Source organism: Acartia tonsa, chromosome 1 (assembly GCF_053477335.1).
Source record: "Acartia tonsa isolate MP-2025a chromosome 1, ASM5347733v1, whole genome shotgun sequence".
NCBI lineage: Eukaryota > Metazoa > Arthropoda > Copepoda > Calanoida > Acartiidae > Acartia > Acartia tonsa.
In genome coordinates this window covers 60,661,265-60,685,614 of record NC_137260.1, presented here as the reverse complement: position 1 = coordinate 60,685,614, position 24,350 = coordinate 60,661,265, and the positions used below count along the sequence as shown (strand labels likewise).

General features: G+C 32.2%; 2 protein-coding genes across 4 annotated transcripts; both read left to right on the top strand.

Moving 5' to 3' along the window:
- Window positions 1-547: 547 nt before the first annotated feature.
- Window positions 548-11,676, top strand: ICA69 (islet cell autoantigen 1-like protein). Its single transcript, XM_080168560.1, has 11 exons — window positions 548-725; window positions 1,065-1,176; window positions 1,764-1,849; window positions 3,821-3,885; window positions 4,368-4,481; window positions 4,978-5,065; window positions 5,312-5,353; window positions 5,617-5,701; window positions 6,370-6,452; window positions 6,774-6,876; window positions 11,524-11,676. The coding sequence occupies exons 1-11, from the start codon at window positions 718-720 to the stop codon at window positions 11,590-11,592; spliced, it is 855 nt and encodes a 284-aa protein (XP_080024686.1). The 5' UTR covers window positions 548-717; the 3' UTR covers window positions 11,593-11,676.
- Window positions 11,677-11,724: 48 nt separating this feature from the next.
- Window positions 11,725-16,902, top strand: LOC145325602 (uncharacterized). Of its 3 annotated transcripts, none has more exons than XM_080168582.1 (8): window positions 11,725-11,850; window positions 12,477-12,522; window positions 12,672-12,777; window positions 13,143-13,281; window positions 13,711-13,761; window positions 13,965-14,005; window positions 15,168-15,226; window positions 15,667-16,902. In XM_080168582.1, the coding sequence occupies exons 4-8, from the start codon at window positions 13,163-13,165 to the stop codon at window positions 15,871-15,873; spliced, it is 477 nt and encodes a 158-aa protein (XP_080024708.1). In that variant the 5' UTR covers window positions 11,725-11,850; window positions 12,477-12,522; window positions 12,672-12,777; window positions 13,143-13,162; the 3' UTR covers window positions 15,874-16,902. The 3 variants fall into 3 exon arrangements, with proteins under 3 accessions (XP_080024708.1, XP_080024701.1, XP_080024694.1); XM_080168575.1 differs by lacking the exon at window positions 13,965-14,005 and adding an exon at window positions 13,829-13,869; XM_080168568.1 differs by lacking the exon at window positions 13,965-14,005 and having other exon boundaries at window positions 13,711-13,802.
- The last annotated feature ends 7,448 nt before the right edge of the window (window positions 16,903-24,350 follow it).

The window sequence follows — 24,350 nt, the reverse complement described above, 5'->3', positions numbered from 1 at the left end:
ACATTGTGAATTAAAGAGTAGCTTCGCTACTAAAAAGGAAGATATAGTTTATTTCCTCGACTTAGGACTACATTATATTTTTTCATGGGGCATTATTCCCAACCCTTCCCGTCATTGCTTCCTAGTTATTTAGAAGCTACGCAACTATTCCTTATATGAATTTTTCCTTATTCTAATGTAAAACTATAAAATATACATCATATATAGTCTCCGTCATCAACGGAGCTAGGGAAAGCATATTCCACCGGAGAGAAAGCAAATAAAATAGGAAGAGAGAGAGGCTCTACCATACATTTTCAGGGATTTATTTTCCTTAAAATTAATCAATAAATTCCTTTTAAACGTACAATATCATAGTAAAATATTAATTTAGATACATAAAAAAATATTTTTATGATATAATTTTTTTTAACTTGTTGCTTTATATCCTCTTTTCAGACCATGGTTTCAGGGATAGGACAGTCGATGATAAATCAATCTAACCCCCAATATTCATGTTAAATTCTGCTATTTTTAGCTTGTAATTATTTGGGGGAGAAAAGTATGTAAATTGATTTTAACGTCATTGACCCCTCCCTCCCTAATTCTACCTTTCTCTGGTGTAGCTGAGTATATAATGTAATATCAGATGTTAATATACTACAGCTGTTCTGTTCCAATATAATATAATCTCAGTCTCAATCAAAACATATCTAGCAAAATTATTCTGTGACGAAAATGAATTCGTAAGTGTTTTTTTTATGAGAGCAAAGCCTTTCTGTGATAAGAATTCGTCACTACAAGATGAAAAATAGTCATTTGTATTTTCATACATGAAATAATTGTCTGTTCCTAGTCAAACTTGGCATAATCTTCAATTTGGTTCATGTAGCAACGCTATTTAAGTAACAACAAAATTTCGGAGGTTTTTTCTCAATATTTAGATCACAGATAAAACATGCATTTAAAACCAAAATATTTAATTCTAATATTTATTGCTTTAAATTGGTATAATCTTTTCTTTCATGCGTAAATTTTGAAGCAAAGTAGTTTTAACTTGTCTATTTTTAATTTTGATGTGTTAGGTATAGCGGGACTAACTATGACCGCTGGAGCTACGAACAGGCGGCTAAAGGAGGCACCCTGGCGGATACACCTATCAATAAGTTACAACATAAATTTTGGGTGGCAAAACAGGTATTATTTGTCTGCTCTATTGTATACTGGAAAGTTGTTCTTTTTTGTGCCATCAATTATAGTTTGCCGAGCAGCTAATTTTCAAAGGAATGAACTGCTAAGAGACTGTATTATGAAAAATTTTTGTGACATTTCTCAGTTATAGAGTAGCTATGCTACTAAAAATAAATCTATATTTTCAAGCAACCCAAATAACAATTAAATTGGCCGTTTCAGAGATCATTATTATCGCAGACATAAACATACAATTGAATGGTTTTTTAATAGTTTTGAAGAGGCACATCAAACTATTTGTTGAAAATTAAGCAAATTATATTCAACGCACAGACTTTTTATAATTATAATAATTAAAGAGTTGCTACTCTTTTAACATTGTACCTTATTGTTATATGACTCACCTTACAAAGTTTAAAATTTTTAAATAAATCTAAAGAGCCTAAATAAGTGATCATACCACTACGTTACTGCATGACGATAGCATCGACTTGAAATGCAGAAAATTTGCTCTTACGAAAACAAAGGTTTCGTGATTTTTAAACAATAATTTTATTTTGCCAAGAAATCTTTTTGAAAATCTGTTTGTTTAGAAAGTATCTCGCAAGCTTGGCAAAGAAGAAGATGAACATATAGTAGCCTCTGATAGTCAGCTTGATGCTAAACTAGAATTATACAAGTAAGAATGTAATTATGAACACATAGTAGCCTCTGATAGTCAGCTTGATGCTAAACAAGAACTATACAAGTAAGAATATAATTATGAACACATAGTAGCCTCTGATAGTCAGCTTGATGCTAAACTAGAACTATACAAGTAAGAATATAATTATGAATACATAGTAGCCTCTGATAGTCAGCTTGATGCTAAACAAGAACTATACAAGTAAGAATATAATTATGAATACATAGCAGCCTCTGATAGTTAGCTTGATGCTAAACTAGAACTATACAAGTAAGAATATAATTATGAATACATAGTAGCCTCGGATAGTCAGCTTGATGCTAAACTAGAACTATACAAGTAAGAATATAATTATGAACACATAGTAGCTTCTGATAGTCAGCTTGATGCTAAACAAGAACTATACAAGTAAGAATATAATTATGAACATATAGTAGCTTCTGATGGTCAGCTTGATGCTTAACTAGAACTATAAAAGTAAGAATATAAATATGAATACATAGTAGCCTCTGATAGTCAGCTTGATGCTTAACTAGAACTATAAAAGTAAGAATATAATTATGAACATATAGTAGCTTCTGATGGTCAGCTTGATGCTTAACTAGAACTATAAAAGTAAGAATATAATTATGAATACATAGTAGCCTCTGATAGTCAGCTTGATGCTAAACTAGAACTATACAAGTAAGAATATAATTATGAACACATAGTAGCTTCTGATAGTCAGCTTGATGCTAAACAAGAACTATACAAGTAAGAATATAATTATGAACATATAGTAGCTTCTGATGGTCAGCTTGATGCTTAACTAGAACTATAAAAGTAAGAATATAATTATGAATACATAGTAGCCTCTGATAGTCAGCTTGATGCTTAACTAGAACTATACAAGTAAGAATAGAATTATGAATACATAGTAGCCTCGGATAGTCAGCTTGATGCTAAACTAGAACTATACAAGTAAGAATATGATTATGAATACATAGTAGCCTCTGATAGTCAGCTTGATGCTAAACTAGAACTATACAAGTAAGAATATAATTATGAACACATAGTAGCTTCTGAAAGTCAGCTTGATGCTAAACAAGAACTATACAAGTAAGAATATAATTATGAACATATAGTAGCTTCTGATGGTCAGCTTGATGCTTAACTAGAACTATAAAAGTAAGAATATAATTATGAATACATAGTAGCCTCGGATAGTCAGCTTGATGCTTAACTAGAACTATACAAGTAAGAATATAATTATGAATACATAGTAGCCTCGGATAGTCAGCTTGATGCTAAACTAGAACTATACAAGTAAGAATATAATTATGAACACATAGTAGCTTCTGAAAGTCAGCTTGATGCTAAACAAGAACTATACAAGTAAGAATATAATTATGAACATATAGTAGCTTCTGATGGTCAGCTTGATGCTTAACTAGAACTATAAAAGTAAGAATATAATTATGAATACATAGTAGCCTCGGATAGTCAGCTTGATGCTTAACTAGAACTATACAAGTAAGAATATAATTATGAATACATAGTAGCCTCGGATAGTCAGCTTGATGCTAAACTAGAACTATACAAGTAAGAATATAATTATGAATACATAGTAACCTCTGATAGTCAGCTTGATGCTAAACTAGAACTATACAAGTAAGAATTTATCCATAGCAGGGGAGACAAATTAAAATGTAGCCACTATAATCTTTCTTACACTGGTTGATTGTTTATTTGTTAGTTTGGCCATAACTTAGTCAGAACAGTTCTTTTTCTGCATTAAATGTTACATACTTCAAAAGCACAAAAAATTTCACTAAACAGATTTTAAATTTCTTTCTGTTTCAAGGATAGGTAGGTAATTTATAAAAATACTGAATTGTGCCATTGAACCCAATAAAAAAGACTTCTTTAATTAGAATAACCTCAGTCGATAGAAATGTATTATAAAATGCATTTTTTTTCTTTCAGATCCATCGAATCAACGACATGCCGATTACAGTTTTTAATGGAACAATATCAAGATAGAATTTATTGTAAGTTATACTTTCAGATTCAATATGAAGTTTTATATTTAGTATTTTAGTCTAACTTAATATCTTTAACTAGGGATTATTCGTTAGTCCATTATCTGTGAGAAAGGTTTAAAAGAAACACTTTTGTAATCTAAACATTACATTTACTGAATATAGCATTAGGTTTTCTTTATTAATAATAACGTATAATACGTTGATAAATTCTTTTTCTATCGCTGTTTATGGACATAATTGTCTATGTTAAAATATTAATCAAAATTAATAGATTTTTTAGTATGTCTTCGAAACCGATTAATATACCTACGCTGGACTAGGAATGGTTCTTAGTCTTACATAAAAATCATTTATCGTATGCTAAGTTTTGTTAGCTGGGCCTTCGGTCCCTCGGTAAAAAGAACCTTTTTTTAATCTTTTAAATTTTCATTTTAATATCCACAGAAAGCTGTCTATTATACGATACGCTAAATAACTATTCTTTTTAGTTTTGGCTGGTGAAGAAAACGCGCTTGGGAGATTTTTAAAAGAGGAGGGTAAGAAGGATAAAACTAGGGCTGGCAAAATGATGATAGCTGCTGGCAAAACAATGTCATATACAGGTATAATTACTCTAATTTTATCTGGAAATTAGCAAGTATTGTTTCTGTAAGCTTTGTAATGTCTCAAAAACGGCTTGCCTGGTCGTTCCAAATTTTTAAGATAGGTTAGTATTGGTTCAGGGTAAGTTTTAGGCTGTTTTAAAGGCAAACAAAAATAGATTAAGAAGGACCCGGTCATGTCCTTTTACCAAGAGGCTAGGGTAAAAATCCAGGGATCTCAAGGGATATGACAATGGTTGATGAGTTGATATACATCCCCAATGATGATACAGAATGTTACCCCTTCTGTAGATTACAATTAGTGGTTAAACCGTTTTGATATCCAACTTAGTGAATCAACCAATCAAAATTCAATAAAACCTCCCAAAGTTTTTAAGCCAACGAATAAGAAAACATTATTATAAAACTTTGGGGACTAGTGTAATAATGAGCTTAATGTCCACTCCCTCCCTGGGAAAACCCATTAATAGAAAAACTTATATTAATCCTTTTTAAGGTCAGCAGAGGTTAGCCATCCGAGTTCCTCTTGTTCGTCTGTACCAAGAAGTTGAAACTTTCAGACTACGTGCTATCAAAGATATGAAGTAAGAATTTAATATAGTTTTGTTGGCATGTCTATACTAAGTTATACTTTCAGATTACGTGTAATTAAGATGTATATTAAGATCTTTATTATCCTACCTATTGTTCTTATCAAAGCTAAAAGGCTCACCTGGCAATTTCCTCTGCTGAAGTTTAACTAACCCTGTCTTAAATTTGATAAAATCTGTCCAGAAATAATGAAAGTCGTGTTAAAAATTCCCTAATATAGTAAAATATTTTTTTTCTAGACAAACAGTAGAAACCATGGAGAAAGTTAGAAACGAATACAGGTTGGTATTTTTACTCTTATTAATAGTTCAATGGATGTAGAATGTACGTGGATATTATGACAGGAGAAAAATTGTCGTCAATTTAGGTTGCAATATCCAATCGCATTTTGTGGTTGGGCCGTTTATCCAGTAGGAGGGGAGGGGATGGAATAAAGGAGAGGGAAGATCGTTGTTTTAGCCCGCTACAGAGTTCAATTTATTATAGAACATGAAAGTACGATTCAAGTAATGATAAATCCATTAATAGATCCTATTACTTACAGAGGTGCTCTCATGTGGATGAAGAATGTTTCAACTGAACTTGATCCGGATACATTCAGACAGCTGGAAAAATTTAGGAAAGTTCAGGTAAACACTTTTCTCGTATTCATTCGAATCCGGTGGATAGGAACCGGTTCTCATCCATACAAAAAAAATATGTCTAGCATCGTATTATATCCAGCTTTCTACGAATATAGAAATGTACAATCATAAGATTAAAACTAGTTTTTTTAGCCCCGAGGTGCCAAAGTATTTAATCTTATAATTGTACATTCTATATCCGCGGAAAGCGGTTTATAATACGATGAAAGAAATAACTATTAAATACATTAACAGGGTTAATCTATAACTTACCTAGTATGAATGATAAAGTAGAGACGTGATTTTCTCTGCTACTATAAAAGATAGTAGGCTGAAATAACACTTGTGAAAAGCATAAATTTCATACAAAATATTTCTACTAAATAAAGGGTCATTGGACAATGAGGCAGGTAGTTGTCTTGAGTATACATGTATACTTACATTTTTTATTAGCAGGGTTACTCTATAAGCTTGATACTTGATTTTCTTGGCTACTATAAAAGATATGGGCAGAAATGGCGCTTGGTGAAAAAGTATATATTCTGTATAAAAACGTTCGTAAATTTTTTTATTGGTAAATAAAATCTTATTCTTATCTTAAATAAAATTTTCCAATACAATTTTTAAATTCTATCTAATAGTGAACATAAACTTAAGTATTCTTATTGTTTTAGATTCACGTTAAAGACAGCAAGAAAAGATTTGACAAGCTGGCAGTTGACTGTTTACAGAAAATAGATCTTTTGGCTGCTTCCAGGTAAAATATTTTTAATATATAGAAGGAATTTAAAGGTAGAGGGGGGGGGGGGTAAATATACCACACTTTTCTGGGATCTTGCCAAGTCAAGTATCAACTGTGGGGAATACCAAAGGATGACTCCATGCAAAATTTGAGCCGGATCCGGCCAAAACCGGCCGTGATTTTTATAAAAAAAACGTGGTTTTTTTCGGTATTTAGGGGGTATCTGTAAATCGAGAGTTTTCATTTTTAGGTTTAAAAATAAAAATTAAAACATTTGTAGTGTAAATGTAAATAACCACTGATTTACTGCTTCTAAAAGTAAGATTGATTTTATAGATGTAACATGTTCTCCCATGCGTTGATTATGTACCAGAACACTTTGGTCAGCTTCTGGGACAAAACAGCCAAGACAATGAACCATGTCAATAATGGATTTAAGGTACAGTTCTTTTAGTAACAAAGCTACTCTTCAAGTCTCCTGCGTCTGTTTGTCTGTAATGCTAACCAAAGGAACTTTAGAGTAATAAACTGCACTAGAAGGAGAAAGGGTTAAATAACTGTATATCTTCATCGCAACCGCCTTGTGCAACCTTTCTATTGAGTCATTGAAAATCAACCAATGATGTCGCAGCGAAGTAGCAGAAAATAATTTTGAAGCAGACAAAAGAGGTCTTTAAAAAGGGAGGGAGGTAGTTGTCTGTATATGTATTACCCCGTCCCGGATTTGAAAAATTTTGTTAAAATTTTTGCCCCCAGCCAAAATATGGTTGATTTATGCATAAAAATGACCCATGCAAAATATTTTTTCTGTAGTGCAAAAATCGCGGCGGTACAAGCACTGCAAAGTTTTTAAAATCTGCAAAAAACCCTGTTTTTATGGCTTTTTTGGGACTTTTGTACCATCCCAATTTTAAAGATTTTTACAAAATTTCAATTCAAGTGTGTTGATATATACCTGAAATTTACCAAAAAAAATGGGGGCAGTCTCAATTATAACATATGAAGGTGTAGCAAGTAATCTTCCCAATACAAAATTGTCAAATTGCATACATATATAATAGGGTTGGGCCAGATACTTTTTTGGACGGATACTGGATATCTGGCTGATTTTTAATGCCGGATATCCGGCATCTGGCCAGATATCTAGCAAATATTTGGTAATTTGGCCGGATATCTGGTTATTCGGCCGGATATCCGGTATCCGGCCAAAAAAGTATCCTGCCAAAAAAGTATCCGGCCTACCTCTATTATATAAGTATGAAATTTGTTTGATACACAAAACTATCCCTTCTGTAGATTAAACTTAGTGGTTGAAACGTTTATAAACTTAACTTAATAAACCAACCAATCAAAATTCAATAAAATTCGCAAAAGTTGTTAACCTGATGAATTAGAAACACAATTATAAAACTTTGGGGACAAGTGAAATAAACAGTCCAATTTCCCCTCCCTCTCTGAATTATACCAGAGTGTACCAAAAGTCTAATAATAACTAAGGAGGCAGAGCACAATGGGCTGTTAATTACACTAGTCCCCGAAGTTTAAAAAACTTTTTCATTTGTTTGCTCAACAACTTTTTAGATTGTTTGACATTTTAATTTGTTTAATAAGACGGTCTAACCACTTATTGTAATCAACAGAAAGGGTAAGTTTGTGTATTATCATGGGGTATTTATCAGCCATTGTCTTCTCTATCTAGATCCCTGTACCCAAAGTTATTCAAAGTTATTCAAGAATCTAAAGGGATAAGACAATGTCTAATAAATTGATATACATCCCCAATAATGATGCAAAAAATTATCCCTTCTGTAGATTAAAACTAGAAGTTGAAACTTTTAAACACTCAACTTAATAAATCAACCAAATAAAATTTACTGAATTTCTCCAATGTTTTAACCCAAATGTAAGAAAACACCGTTATAACACTTTGGGGACTAATTTAATAAACACCTCAATGTCCCCTCCCTCCCTGAACTATACAAGAGTGTATCACAAGTCTAATAATAACTAGGGAGGGAGGGGACATTGGGCTGTTTAAAGGACGCCTGCAAGAAATACCACGCTTTAACTGCTGAAAAACTGCCACAAGTAGACCCAATACCCCAAATTTAAAGCCTTCAGCTTCAATAACAAAAAAGTTCTAGGCATTTCAAAATAGCATTTCATGTACAATGAAACTTTTGAAAGATTTCCAATGCTTATAAAAGAAAAAACAATATTAAATTACGTCGCCTAGACACAAAATTATGACTTTATCTTTGTCAGAAACTTGGATTGCCGGTAACTGATTACATTTTTACAATAAAAACACCACATCTCATAGTCAAAATCCATGAAAAAAATTCGATTTAAATTGCATTTTTAAACTAAAATCAAACGGAAACAAAGGGGGAAACTAAGAAAAGCTCAGCTGTGATTGGTTGCTTAGCTGATTCAGCCTTCTGATTGGCTACAGTACACTCGGTACAACGCAAGTTAAACTTAATTTTTTTTAATGATTTTGACTATAAAAATGGGTATTTTTATTGTAAAAATATAATTAGTTACTGGTTGCCTAAATTTATGACAAAAATAAGCTTATAATTTTGTTCCTAGGCCACGTAGTTTAATTTCAAAATTTCTAACATTAGCACTGCAATTCTTTCAAATTTTCATTGTACATAAATTGTCATCTTAAAATGCCTAGAACTTTTTTGTTATAGAAGCTGAAGGCTTTAAATTTGGGGTATTGGGTCTACTTGTGGCAGTCTTTCAGCAGTTAAAGCGTGGTATTTCTTGCAGGCTTCCTTTAATACACTAGTCCCGGAAGATTTATAATAACATTTTTTTATTTCTTGGCTCAACAACTTTGGAGACTTTTATTGAATTTTAATTGGTTGGTTCATTAGGTTTAGTGATCAAACGTTTCAACCACTATGTAATCAACAAAAAAGGGTCAGATTGAGTATCATCATGAGATATACAAATAAATTTATCAGCCATTGTCTTATCCCTCTAGATCCCCGTACCCAAAGTCTTATAATAACTAAAACACTTTCATTTTTATTACATAGCAAGAATTAACATGTTACTGAGGGATCTAAGGGATGAGACTATGGCTAATAAATGGATGTACATCCCCATTAATAATACACAAAATTAACCCTTCTGTAGATTAGAATTAGTGGTAGAAACGATTGAACACTCAAATTAATAAACCAATCCATCAAAATTTATTGAAAGTCCCTAAAGTTATTAAGACAACGAATAAGAAAAGGTTATTTTCAAACTTTTGGGACTAGTGTATTAAACGGCCTATTTTGTCCCATCAATTTCTGATACTTATTAAATGCAAATCTTTTCTATAATATGAGTCTGAACAAACTCCGTAAAGGTTAGCTCTTTTATTTAATCTAAGCAAGTTGAAATTTTTTGATTGAAAACTTTGGTTGATGATTCCTGTAACAATAAGGGTTTAGAAAGTGTAGCAACTCTGCAATCGGTACTTCTGCTTTATAGCTTTCGTTTTTGATATATTGAAGACGTAAGTTTAATTGAAATTACTGCCAGTTTCCCAAGTGCCAAGTCGAGCACATACCCTCCTCCCCCCCATCTCCCGACCTTGAAAAAAGGAAGGGATACTTTCTAGTTTGTTTTTTTTAAATTATATAGGGTCTGGTTTGGATAGTTTATATTGGGTACCAGGGACCCTTGCAAGTTAATATAAGGAGGGAGCGGTTATCAGGGATCAAAAGACACTTTGAGGGAAAGCACCGAACATCTTTTATAATCTAAGACAGTTCTTTCCATTAGGTCAGTACAAAATTAACAGAGATAAACAATGAATAATGACTCATAAAAAGATAATGTTAAAAATTATCTAAGTTTCACAAGAAGAGCTTACCCATAGTACTTTCTAGCGGTAACACTTATAAAGGACTCTTGGGCACCTTAGAGAAGGGTCGATCCTCTAATTTTATCTAAGTGGTAATAACTGAAACATTCCCTGGATCTATCAGAAACTTTACTGTAAAGAAGAAACAATTGCATACATATATAATAGGGTTGGGCCGATACTTTTTTGGCTGGATATCCGGTTGATTTCTAATGACAGATAATCGTTAAATGGCAAATTACCGGATATCTGGCCAAATAAAAGAACATTGGCCGAATAACCGGATAACTGGCCGGATTACCGGATATCCGGCCAAATAACCGGATATCCGGCCAAATAACCGAATATCCGGCCAAATAACATATATTTGCCGGATATCCGGCCAAATAACATATATTTGCCGGATATCCAGCATTGTAAATCAGCCAGATATCCAGTATCTGTCCAAAAAAGTATCCGGCCCAATCCTATGATATATGTATGCAATTTGACAATTTTGTATTTGGAAGATTACTTGCTACACCTTCATATGTTATAATTGAGACTGCCCCCATTTTTTTTGGTAAATTTCAGGTATATATCAACACACTTGAATTGAAATTTTGTAAAAATCTTTAAAATTGGGATGGTACAAAAGCCCCAAAAAAGCCATAAAAACAGGGTTTTTTGCAGATTTTAAAAACTTTGCAGTGCTTGTACCGTCGCAATTTTTGCATTACAGAAAAAATATTTTGCATGGGTCATTTCTATGCATAAATCAACCATATTTTGGCTGGGGGCAAAAATTTTAACAACATTTTTCAAATCCGGGACGGGGTAATATGTATACATCTATACTATAGATCTGTTGCATTATGGCTTAAATAGTTAATAGTTTAATAATCTGTTAATAGGTAGTGGCTTTAATTTTTTCCGATAAAATTTTTCGAGAGCTTTATCCTAAAAAATTCAACTATTTATAGCTGGATTAGGTACATGGCTAAAATAAATAAAAAATAAACGCCTTTTTTGTACTAAAATGTTGAAACTTTTTAACCAATAATATAGACGGAATCTTCCTTTTTTGTTTTCTTATTAGTTCAATTGATTTACTACATATTTATTGCATAGAGGCGTGCACAGCGATTCACCAGAGTGACGAGGAAAAGGGAAAGACGGGGTTTTCTACACCCTCCTACCGCGCGTCACGGCTGTTATAAATTTGTTATTTAGGGTTACCAACATTATGAGTTTAGCGTGATAAAAGACCTTGCCACACCTGCACAGGAATGGATATATTAATTATTTGGATATTACACCAGATTATCATGTACTCTAATAAAGTGAAACTTGTAACTGACTAAAATAAATACCCACCCCCTTTATACTATCAACTTCCCTCCTATTTGATGAACCTAATGACTAATAAGGGATGTCCATTTTAACAACCTAAAGTGACGACAATTTTCCCCCTGTCATAATATCCAGGTATATTTTATATCCATTTGCACTGCAGGACCAACAGGAGGGTAATGATAAACAAAAACAGAGTATTCACAGGTAAATTATGTTTCAGGTGTGTAACTTTACAAAGTGTCCTAAAAATCAGCCATGTGACGTCAGTAAAATGAGGAAGATGAAAGGAAAAGTGGAAAAGAAAACCACTAAAAAAGAGATGAACACAGTAATAGTGTCTGACTGATTATGACGTAACAAAAAAAATTAGCCAATGAGAGGCCGGTATTGACCAATGGTAAAATTTATAGTGGCCTCTCATAGGCTAATTTTTTTTGTTACGTCATAATCAGTCAGACACTATTACTGTGTTCAAAAGAGATGGATAATCCCCCCTCAATTTTATGACGTTACATGGCTGATTTTTTTAGACACTTTGTTTGTAAAGTTACTTCAGGTATGCAGGTATTGGCAAATAAAAGATAATAATCTTTCCGCCCTTAATTTCAAACGTTATAAAAAAAAAGATTTAGAACATTATTGAAATCTATTGAAGGGTTTACTTACTGCCAGGCCTTATCTTTTTTCTTTTTTCCAGAAAAGTTTGCAACCCTCTTTTCCATTTAAAATTGAGTAGGATAGCCAAAGAAAGATTGACAGATATATCTCTGAATTTAAATGAGTCATCTATTTGACTAACTATACTTATTTTAATTATGAATTCTTTTTAGCAAAGAGAGTGGAAGCAAAACAAACCTGTTAGATTTGAATTCCAAGGTGAGCTATTCAATAATTTTATCAAATCCATTAATAAAAATAAGAGTTTGGTAGCACAGTTACTCTTTGAATAAAAAATGTCTATCAGATGGACAGATAGTCACCAAAATCTTCTACAGTATCAGTTTGAAACAGTTGTAAATGTTAAGGATGGTGGTTTCGCAGATGATGATGAGATCCTTCTCAACATTGATACTGAACTACAACAGGAAAAACAGCAACACAGTCCAGACTTCAACAAAATATTTGAATCCAGTAAGTAAAATATAATTAGAAATAACACCATGTTTAAAAATTTCTTATATACACCATTTAGTAGGGATATTATGAAGATTTAGAAATACAACAGGAAAACAAAACAAATCAAAAAACAACTAAAGTCCAGAATTCACCAAAAAAATTACTTTATTCCATTCCAATGCCATTATTTCAAATTCTGTAGAATATTAGTAGTCGAATGCCTTAATAACGTGGCAATATTAAAACTAACAATTACAAACAACTCTTTCATTGTACGACCTTTGTCTGAAAATCTTAAATAATGACCATCTATACTAATAAATAATGTTCTGTATTTACGACAATGTACGACCCTTTATAATCTTTCCATATTATTACAGGTAAACTAAAAGCAGAGCGTATGGATGACGACCTTCTAAGCCTGGGTCACACCACACAGGAAGGACTTGACCGCCTGCTGGACGATGGACAAACTGGAGCCTTCACCAAGGAGTGGGAACAGCACTGTGCCAATCAAAGGTTATCACATCTTATTTTAACAGCGCTGCTAAATTTAACTTTCTTCATCTTCTTAAAAAGAACCCAAAGTTTACTAAAAGAAAATCGTCTTTTGTCTTACTTTATATTAGTGGATTAAAAATCCCAGGTATTTTAAGGGATGAAACCTAACAATAAACGTTAAATTGATGTACATTCCCAATTATGATTAACTAAATTACTCTTTCTGTAGATTAAGTTATTGGTCGAAAAATTTCGATGCTTTTTCTAACCCACTAATCAAAATTCAACAAAAGAACTGAAGTTTTTCAGCCAACGAATAAAAACTATGGGTACTAGTGTAATTTACAGTCCAATGTCCCCTCCCTCCCTGGTAAAAACCAGACATAAATTATTTATTTAGAATTTAGTTCTACTCAAACTGTTTAGTACTTTTCTGTTCGGTTTTAGGCGAGATAGTAGTGGGTTTGATGATTTCGTGTCAAGTCGCGCAGGGGATGGGTCAGCCTTCCTCCCCTCACAGCTAGTGTCCTTACAAACAGGTAAATAATATATTAGCAGGGGATAGGTCAGCCTTCCTTCCCTCACAGCTAGTGTCCTTACAAACAGGTAAATAATATATCAGCAGGAGATAGGTCAGCTTTCCTTCCCTCACAGCTAGTGTCCTTACAAACAGGTAAATAATGTATATTAGCAGGGGATAGGTCAGCCTTCCTTCCCTCACAGCTAGTGTCCTTACAAACAGGTAAATAATATATTAGCAGGGGATGGGTCAGCCTTCCTTCCCTCACAGCTAGTGTCCTTACAAACAGGTAAATAATATATTACCAGTGGATGGGTCAGCCTTCCTTCCCTCACAGCTAGTGTCCTTACAAACAGGTAAATAATATATTAGCAGGGGATAGGTCAGCCTTGCTTCCCTCACAGCTAGTGCCCTTACAAACAGAGCTGGATCTTTAAATCATTTTAGTGGTGAGCAAGGTCGGAGTGCACCAGAGGTGGTCCGGAGGTAGGCCGAAGGTGCGCCACAGCCACTGCTAAAAAACATTTATCTTTAAAAGATTTTTGGCGCGGTGTTGCCAGATCGCTGGCGAAACTCAATAAAATATCGATCCGCGCCGTTACAACTTTATAACGTAAGCCGGGTCAGTACGGTATTTTTATAAAACAATATATAATTTATTTAAAAAATAATTATAAAAATGTTTTCACGATAGTTTTGCAATAAAATATTAAAACTAATTGAAAAAAATATTATTTAATGAAATACGGCTCACCCGATCCAGCGCTGTGGCTACACCAAAAGAGTGTAACTGGTGCGCCAGAGGTGCGCCACTTGGTGGGCCGGATCGCCTATCCCATTTTGATTTAAAGATTGATATAAGGTGCGCCAATCTGGACCACCTCTGGCGCACCCCGATCCGGCCCACCACTAAATGATTTAAAGATCCAGTTCAGGTAAATAATATATTAGCAGGGGATGGGTCAGCCTTCCTTCCCTCACAGCTAGTGTCCTTACAGACAGGTAATATTATAGGTCAAGCTACCTTCCCTCAAAGCTAGTGTCCTTGCAAACAGGTAAATAATATATTAGCTAACTTAAAAGAATTAAACATCTAGCTCAATATTATTAAAATACCACTGTAACAGTTTCGAAAACGATTAATATCCGCTTGATTATAAACGGTTATCGGCCATATACTGAAAAATCATGTACAGCATCATTTTACTGACAATTTTCCACGAATATTAAAATTAAAATAATAAAACTAATGCCAGTTTTGTTAGCCTTCAGCCCTTTTGGGCTAACAAAACTTGTTTTAATCTTTTAATTTTTCATTTTAATATTCCGTCGGAAAGCTGTTTATAATAAAAAATATTCAAGATTTAACTCCGTATTTGTTTAGGTGGAGCTTCCTCAAGTGATCTGAGTTTCCTGGATATATCTAAAGTAGCTCAACAACAGGTAAAAATTAGGGATACAGATATAGGATAATATATGATAAATTTATCTTCTCCAAGAATTTTAACCGTCATTGCTGGGTTTAAAAAAATATTGACCTAGTTTTTGACTTCTATGGTTCAACCTATTCTATAATATAAAATACTACCCAAGGTTTTTTGTCTGAAGATTAAGATTTAAATAACTAATTGAGTTCTTTATTGGGAAGATTTACATAGTTCTGGGATGGTTTTAGGCAATATTGAATTTTTTATTTAATCCTTGGAATGGCTTTAGACTTTTTTCAGGTCCTATATGCTACGAACGCAGCCGCTAGTTGAAAATAAATCATTTGACGCAGAACAAAAGTACAATTAATATAAAAAGCTTTGTTTTTATGCCTTCGAGTAGACGTTATGATAGAAAACGTCAGGCATTTCTGATTCTAATTATTCAATTTTCAGGGCGGAAATCTGCAGCAGAATTTAATGTCCACTGCTGGAAGTGGGTCTGCTGCCAGCAGCAGCGGTCAGACAGCTCAACAACAACGCGTAGGCGGCGGCGCAGCCGCCACCAAACAAAAGGAGCGCGCTATGGCTGACTGGTACAGCATGTTTGCTGAACTAGATCCTCTGGCAAATCCTGTGGGTTCCAGCAAGGATTGCCTATAAGAATTTTTTTTAACATCACTTTATTTGGATCTTGGAAAGAAAACGAAATTGCGGGGTTCGTCGTATTTTTCGTAGCTTTTGATAGGTTATTTTAGGTAAGGTTAGGTTTATGTTAATGATTGCATCGCAAGGTTTAACCCCCCGTAGGATTCTAGAAATAGAAGTCAAAAAGTTACTGTGAACATACGACGCAACACGCTACTTCATTTTCTTTCCATGATCCCTTTATTTTATGTATTTCATCACAATAGCCAAATAAATTTCTGTTGGGCTTTGGTGCTGTTATTAAACTATTGTCAACCTAGTTTAATAAAAATATTTCAGTAATATTAATTATGTCAACCCTTGAAGTAGAATGTTAGTACTTTAACGAATTTCATAAAGTGTTACACATGCATCAATATTCAACAGGGATAGGGTATTTTATAAATATAAATATAATTGTTATTTATTGCATCGAATTATAGGTAGCTTTCCGTGGATATTAAAATTAAAAGATATAAGATTAAAACCAGTTTTGTTAACCCCGACGAGCCGAAGGCGATGACTAACAAAACTAGTATTAATTTTATGACTGTTACTTTAACATTCGTGGAAAAAATGTCTGTAAAACGATGTCATACATAAAATTTCAATATGGCTGACTACCGGTTCTAATCCAGCGGATCGATAATAACAGGTTTTGAAGTCATGCTGCAAAATAATGTTACCAAATATTAGTTCCCTGTTTCTGATTCACAATGAATTAACATTGAATTTGAAAGAATTAAAAAGAACGTGTCCAAACTTATGTGATTTTTTAAACTCATTCGTGATGAGCTCCCATAGTTCAAAGTTTTGATTTTCCGGGGTTCGACAAAATAGATTTTTTCAATTATTACTCAACAAAATTAAAAAAGTAAGGTGTCAAATTATAAAGACCTTACTATTATTGTTCGTAATGGCAATTTTCTTCTTTTTTTGTTGCGTTTTAGTACCTTAAAACCAACTTAATTTGTTTAAAAACTTATATACTTCAAAAATAAGGTTTTAAATCACAAAAGTTAGGACAGGTTTTTTTTTATCAATTTATGTTTTTGTTGAAAAATAATATTATTATTATTCATAGTGTGCATTGTGCAACCTTTTATTGTATTTTGTGTGTTTATTAACCGTTTATACTTTCATATATATTTTAGTCTGAAATAAAACTTTAAATTAAATTTGGTTTATATAACAATAGTTAATTACATAAAAATTAAATCTAGGTACTCCTAATTCATTGCAGGGTTGTTAACCCATAACCCCATATAAAACTTAATTCCGGGTTTTATGTAGGTTTTAGGTAGTTTGATAAACCCAGTGGGTTTTATTACATTGTAGTGGGTTGAATATTTTTTTTCTCAATTTCATTATAACACCAAAAATGTTAGTTTTATTGAACCCATAAATATTAATTAAAAATTTATTTAAAATTTTTATATTTCTAATACAAAAATCCCTGTTTTTTTGTAGGTTGTGTCTTGGTTTTGGGTTTTGATTAAAACCCTGTTACATGGAGATTTAAATACAGTTTTTATGTGTGATTCTAGATAACAGCTGTATTGTCCAAAAACATTTAGTTATATCTATAATACAAAGTAGCTTGATGTCTGTCCGTCTGTCCGTCTGACCGTCTGTCCGTCTGTCTGTCCGTCTGTCTGTCTGTCCCTTAAGATCTCGGTAACCACTGAACCGATCGGATTCTACTCTTCAGGGAATATACCTACTGGTCCTGTGGTGGTTTTAGGCTATTTTCTTGGGGGGTGGGACACCCCCAACCCCCCCAAAAATAAAAAAAATCCAACCCCCAAAATTTTTTTTTTTACATTTTTTGTAAAGTCTCAGTAACTGCTGATCAAATTGGGCTCTACCCTTCTGGGAATATACCTACTGGTCCTCTGGTGGTTTTGAGCTATTTTCTTGGGGGGTGGGACACCCCAACCCCCCCAAAAATAAAAAAAATCCCGACTCCCAATATTTTTTATTTTTTTATTTTTTTTTAAACAAAAACCAGTAATTGGGGTGGGGGAACCCCACTGCAACATGGGGCGAAGCCCCCATGAATCCCCCCCCCCAAAAAAAATCAAAATATTTTTTTTTAATTTTAATTTTTGTGTATACGAACAACCTAGGTCTAATTTTTACGAATTGAAATTTTTGTGTATACGGCTAACAACCTGGGTTTAATTTGTACAAATTAAAATTTTTGTGCATAAAGCGCACAACCTGGGTTTAATTTTACCACAGAGTAATTAAACAAAGAATAATTTTTTGAATATTTCTATTAAGGAGGGTTGACTTCCCAAAACTATATAGGGCGAAGCCCCTAGAGGCTAGGGGCGAAGCCGCTAGTGAATATGATAATTTAGTAATGCCACTAATTCGTATATTGATTGCTTTCTAATTGAAACACACTTTATAAAATAATCGATTTTTATATCCCCTTTATTCTCTACCATATGTTAAAGTAAAATTAAAATGTGTGTATTTAGGGTTAAAGAATAATTAACAAGGATGACAATATATTAAAAAAGCAAAGCTTAAAAGACAAAGAAATACCATTTCATATATGGTTAGTTGTATCCTTTTCCCGATTCCGAGATCTTTTGCTTCATATAAATAATACTTAGTTTTTTAGAACAACAAGTCTTTTTTCTATGACTTTAAAATTATTTCTATATAATTAGGGCCAGTACGTCTGTGATAAATAGATCTTATCACCAATTTAGGCATGTCAAAATTGTCCAAGTTGCATGCTGATTCCTGTAACAGTTACAGGTACAATATATAAAGCGTAGCATCTCTTTAATCTTTACAAAAAAAATTGTACGTCCATTTAAAATAAGCTGATGTTTAACTTTTGTTGCTTTAAATTTTTGTAAATAATTTTTGGGGTAATGGTTTCTTAGCTAACAAGATATAATATTATAAGCGAAAAATTACTATGATCAAGTCATTAAAATGTTTGAATGTCTTTTAACAGTGTCCTGTATTAAAGCAATTTTAAAACAAATTTATTAGACTTTGCTCATTAAGTTATGACTCTCTACATGTGTTAATGTCCGTTTGTCCAACAGTCTGATTTGAGACTCTCCTCGCATTTATGGATGATATCATCGTTGTTTATTTTATCTTTAATTTGTTTTTCTAAAATAAGAGTACTTTAAAAAATCCTATAATTGAGTATAGTATTGTAGTTCCAAATGTCATTTATTGCCCTTGCTTTAAAAATGAGAGACCTTTTATCTCGATATGATACTTTTATTTTATTGGTGTTATATGAAAGACATCCATGCTTTTTAGTATTGACAGGGAGGGGGGGGGGGGGTGCATTTCCAACGCCTAATATTTCCTTTTTCTCGCTTAATAAGATATCAATTATAGACAAAATTTAAGTACCCTTATGAAATAATATGTTACATATTATTTCCGTTTAGAAATTGGCCTTTTGATAATTTCAATGGTTTCCTTTCAATTACATATATACTTTAATCTTATCCGTACTAAGCTTCAAATCTTATAGTTAAATACACGAATAGAGTTTGGTTCAAGGGTATTTTATTTTTGTAAAATAAAAACTGTTAGATTTACAACCTATCAAATAAAGTAGTAAGGTTTTTTTTTATATTTTTGAATCAATTGATTTCTCTATTTTAGGGAAGCTTTACATCTTACTTGGGGTTGTTTTAGGCTACCCACGCCTTCCCTTTAATATGGAGTCCCTAGATGCAAGGGACGCTGCCGAAATGATAAATTCACTGAGTGAAAAAGTCTTTGATACTTCTTAATTATTCATTGAAATATATTTCGGTGGACATTGCACCCTCTTCAGTCTAAATGACATAAATAATATTAATTTAATTTACATCGAAACTATCAAAGAAAGATGAATTTCTCTAATAGATATCTATTTTTTCATTTTCATCATAAGATTTTAATTTTTTCATGTCATTTTAAAACGAATCCAATGTAAATTATTGCAATATTCATAATATAGACACATCAACTTATTGTTGTTATTTTATATCCATATAAAAAAAATACCCGATTAATAGAAATCCATTTTTTCACCTAACCTTTTCCCTCAAAACAGTTTGAACCATTTTGCCCCCTTTTTAGTGCAGTTTCTACCTCCTTTCCTGTTCTTTATCTCCCCCCGACTTCCTGTCCCTTCTCTTTTTGGTTTGTTGTGTACCTTCCCCCCACCCCCTGGTGTGTGTAGTGGTTGTGTGTGTGTGTTACATTACGCAAACATGGCTTTACCTGCCTGAAATAATATGCCCTGGGCTACCTTAGTTTACCTTTGCAATCATAAATACACACACACTTATAGTGCAACAGTTTTTCTTATTATTTTCTTTAATTTGATCATTTATTAATAAAATGAATAATGTTATTGATAAATTATATAAAAAGTGATTAAAATCTAGTGAAATTTACATTTTGAAATTTTTAAAAATATTAAAAACGTTGTGATTTTATTTATATTTATGGGGAGTGGTTTTTGGGCTTTATGTTTTGAAAAAAGAACCTGTTTAAACATATGCCTTGTAGTATTACTATCTTTACATGGATACAGGGATAAAACAATGGTGGATTAATAAACCTTCCCCTGTATCTTTATGTGTTTTTAATTACGCCTATGGCCTAAAATAATTAAAAAGGGGAAATACAGAAAATTTACTAAAATTTTTCTATCCCTTCATTTACATTGCAACGCGTTGCTTGGTTTCTTAAACGGACAATTTCTCAGATGGTATAAAATTTGTACTATGAGTTAAAAAATAAGCACCAGATTTAGGCAGTTACAGCTAGTATACATAATATAATAAAAGCGTATTAAATTTTAGTCAAGAATTTTAAGGAAAAATTTTGATTTTCTCAAATGTTAAATTGTAATTTACAATAAATAATAATATATACGTACATATACTACGTGACTGCATTGTCATAGAAAGTTTTTATATTTAAATTTCTAGTTTCTAGAAATCCTAACTTTAAAGTGATTCCAGCTATTGCCTTTTAAGTATAACATGAAAGTTATAGGGTAATAGCCAAGCCTATCGGATACGATAATGGACGATAAATTAGATCCCTAATAATGAGAAACAAAATTTCTCCTTGTGTAGAATTAAATTTTTGGTTGAAAAGTTTGGTGCCTATTAAGCCAGCAAAAAATAATCGTTTTTTTTTATAAAACTTTGACTACCAGCTTAATTAACAGTCCAATGTCTCCTCTCTCTCTAATTAAATATTCTCTTTAAATTAAACCAATAAATTATTAAATAACTAATCAAATTAATGTACATTTAATTAAATTGAATACAACAAAAAATAACTAATCTAATTTATATTTGAAAATTATAAACCTTCTTTAGATTTATATTTGAAAATTATAAACCTTCTTTAAATTTATATTTGAAAATTATAAACCTTCTTTAAATTTATATTTGAAAATTATAAACCTTCTTTAAATTTATATTTGAAAATTATAAGCCTTCTTTACTACTCCGTGACATAACTGCATTGAAACATTTAATGAAAATTATAACAATACCTACCAAAAATAAAACCTAACATTTGGTTATGGTTGTGCTTTTTACCAGTGAAAAGTAATATGGTTTTTGTTTCAGTTAAAAGCAAAAAAGTGTAGTCAAAACTGATGACTCATACACTTTTTATCATGTATAATGAAATCAAACAGCTGATTTGTTCTAAAATGAAATATCATTTTATTTATGCTATGCTTTGATTTATTTTTTCAGATAGAAATTTTATAGTATTAAAGTCTTTTTAACTAACTAACAATTAAGTTTAAAGCTATAAATGATATATTAATTTTATAGAAAAAAAAGTAATTTTTTGAAGTGTAGGTACTCTTAAACTGTGATAGTCCTTTGCACCACTTGAATGTGTACTATTTGTTTATTGGCGGATTCTAAAAACTCAAGAACATAAAAATATCAGAGGAAAAAAGCCATATAAGTGATTTATAGACAACAGTTTCTTATCAAGCCTACTTCTGCGCTTCTTATGAACATTAATGTTCATGTTTGTATTAAAGATGCACTATTTTCTTTCTTGATAATTTTTACATCAGGACAATACTCTATTACTCTATTATACTCTAGTACCCTCCCCTAAAATAGTTATACACCTTTCAAAGAAGATTGAGAAGCTACACTGCACTGTAAAGGAGAATCTTATTGGTTTAGCAATTAGCTACTTCCTTCAGTACACACAGACAGACGCATACCCATAGATATCGTGTTACTTTTATCTCAAGATAAATAAATAATTTATGGCAAAAACATTAAAGAATTATTACTGTAAAATGTAGCTTATTGTTTAAGACACTTACAAAGTATAAATATCTGGGGGGCATATAAAAGGTCAAAATACAATTAGATATTAGATCTTTCGTGGTTTTACTGTACTCTAATTTCTAACCATATTGACAAGGACATTTTTATTGCAAGCATACCATTACTTATGAGAAATCTATAAAAGTATTATAATACTTACAAAAATATGTATTAGATCGTATTTTTTTGGGTGTGTGGGAAGTGGTCACATTTTTGTTTAACCCGCCCCTAAAATAAACATTTCTACTAGGGATAAAATTATCGCCACCCATATACAAGTCCTCTGAAATCAAGAATACAAGATTAGAGTAAAACACTAGAGGGAGAAAGGGTTAAATAACTATCTCCCCATCGCATCAACCTTGTGCAACCTTTCTATTGGGTCATTGAAAATCAACTAATGGTGTCGCTTATATTACACAGCCAAATAGCAGAAATAATTTAGAAGCAGACGAAAAAGGTCATTGAAAAAGAAAGAGAGGTTGTTGTCTGTATATAAATCTATACTAAAGATCTGTTAATACAAGAATGGGGCAATGGAAGATAAAAATTGTTTGTTGAACGAAAATTGGTAGGATGATTACATATCAATGAAATAAAGCCATGGACTGTAACCTATCATGTCTTTATGGACGAAAAGATTTTAAAATTTTCAGCTGCTTTTTAAAAGCAATGACCAAAAAATTACTTATTATGTTGCTACGCTCTATCAATAAAATTTCAATTGTTATTAAACATGCAATGTAATTATGTAACGCACTGAACTTGAAGTGAAAAAAATGTTTTTAAGCAAAGCTTCTTTGAGTTTAACCTTTGTCGGTCTGTGTTATGTTAGATAGTTTGTTTATTGTAGTTTTTGTTCAATTTGTTTTATAGTAGTTAATTTTTTTGCTTTTTTTAACTTAAGGTTAGGGTAGGTAAGTTACATTAGGTTCAAAGAAATCCGTTTGGCAACCCAGGATTAGGGTTGGGTCTCCCGCTAGAGTTAGTTACAGAAAAAAAACTACCCTCGATCTCTTAATTTTAATAGATTTTAAAAGTGTAAGGGGGATATCAGTGCTTACCCGGCGTTTTGTGTGAAATCACACAGAAAAAAAGGGATATGCTTACAATAGCAGTGCCATTGTTATGCTAGTAGTCATATAAAATTTACACTTGTTTATACTATTCTTTCTATTCTTTTTTTGCTACGCTGCTTAATGATATAATTGTCCTTGTTTTCCCATTGCATATGAATCATAATGCTAAGAAGAAGTTATTAAGTGCATATTTAATGCAAGTAGTCACGAAATAGTTATTATTTACATGTAATTATTCTCCAAATTTAAAGTCTGTAAGTCTGTTCCTATTAAAAATTATGAATTAAAGAATTCATGCTGCCTTTTATATCAAAGAAAAGTCAAATTTTAAAAGGATTGCCAATCAAAAAGCTTGGACGAGCGTCCAAGCTTTTTCATTTGCGGGGGGCGGGGATAATCACCACTTACCCCAAACCCCATTGGACGTCCTTGTTGCCATGATTTAATTTTCAACGGTAATTGATTATGAGCTAGGCTCTAACGGATGTTGTCATCCTAGTCTTAACCTTTAGACATATAAATTGATATCCGTGTACCAGTTAATTTCTTTGATAAAAATATAATTTTTTATTTTTCATAAAATGTTTTAAATAGTTTTTGGTTAATGGCGACTGAAAAGTTCGTTCAAAACTGATAACTAACATATTACTAACTAGCGGCTACGCCCCCTAGAAGCCTTTAGGGGCACTTAAGGTAGGAGGGGGAAAAGTCGACCTCATCCAATTTTAAATTTGAGTTTCAAAAGAGTAAAAAAAAAGACACCCTCCCCAAAATTAGTTTAAAACCTTTCCAGGACCTTTAAGATGCTTCACTGTAAAGAAGAACATTATCGGTTCAGCGGTTAGCGAGATTCTTTGGGACAGACAAAAAACGCTTAGTACGTTATATAATAGGATAAACATATTACGTACTATTAAACCTAATTTTCTTATATTTACATTAACATAATGTCCGAAATTAAGCATCTATAACATTAATCGTATTTCCAAGTTGATTATTATAACAGCACAAT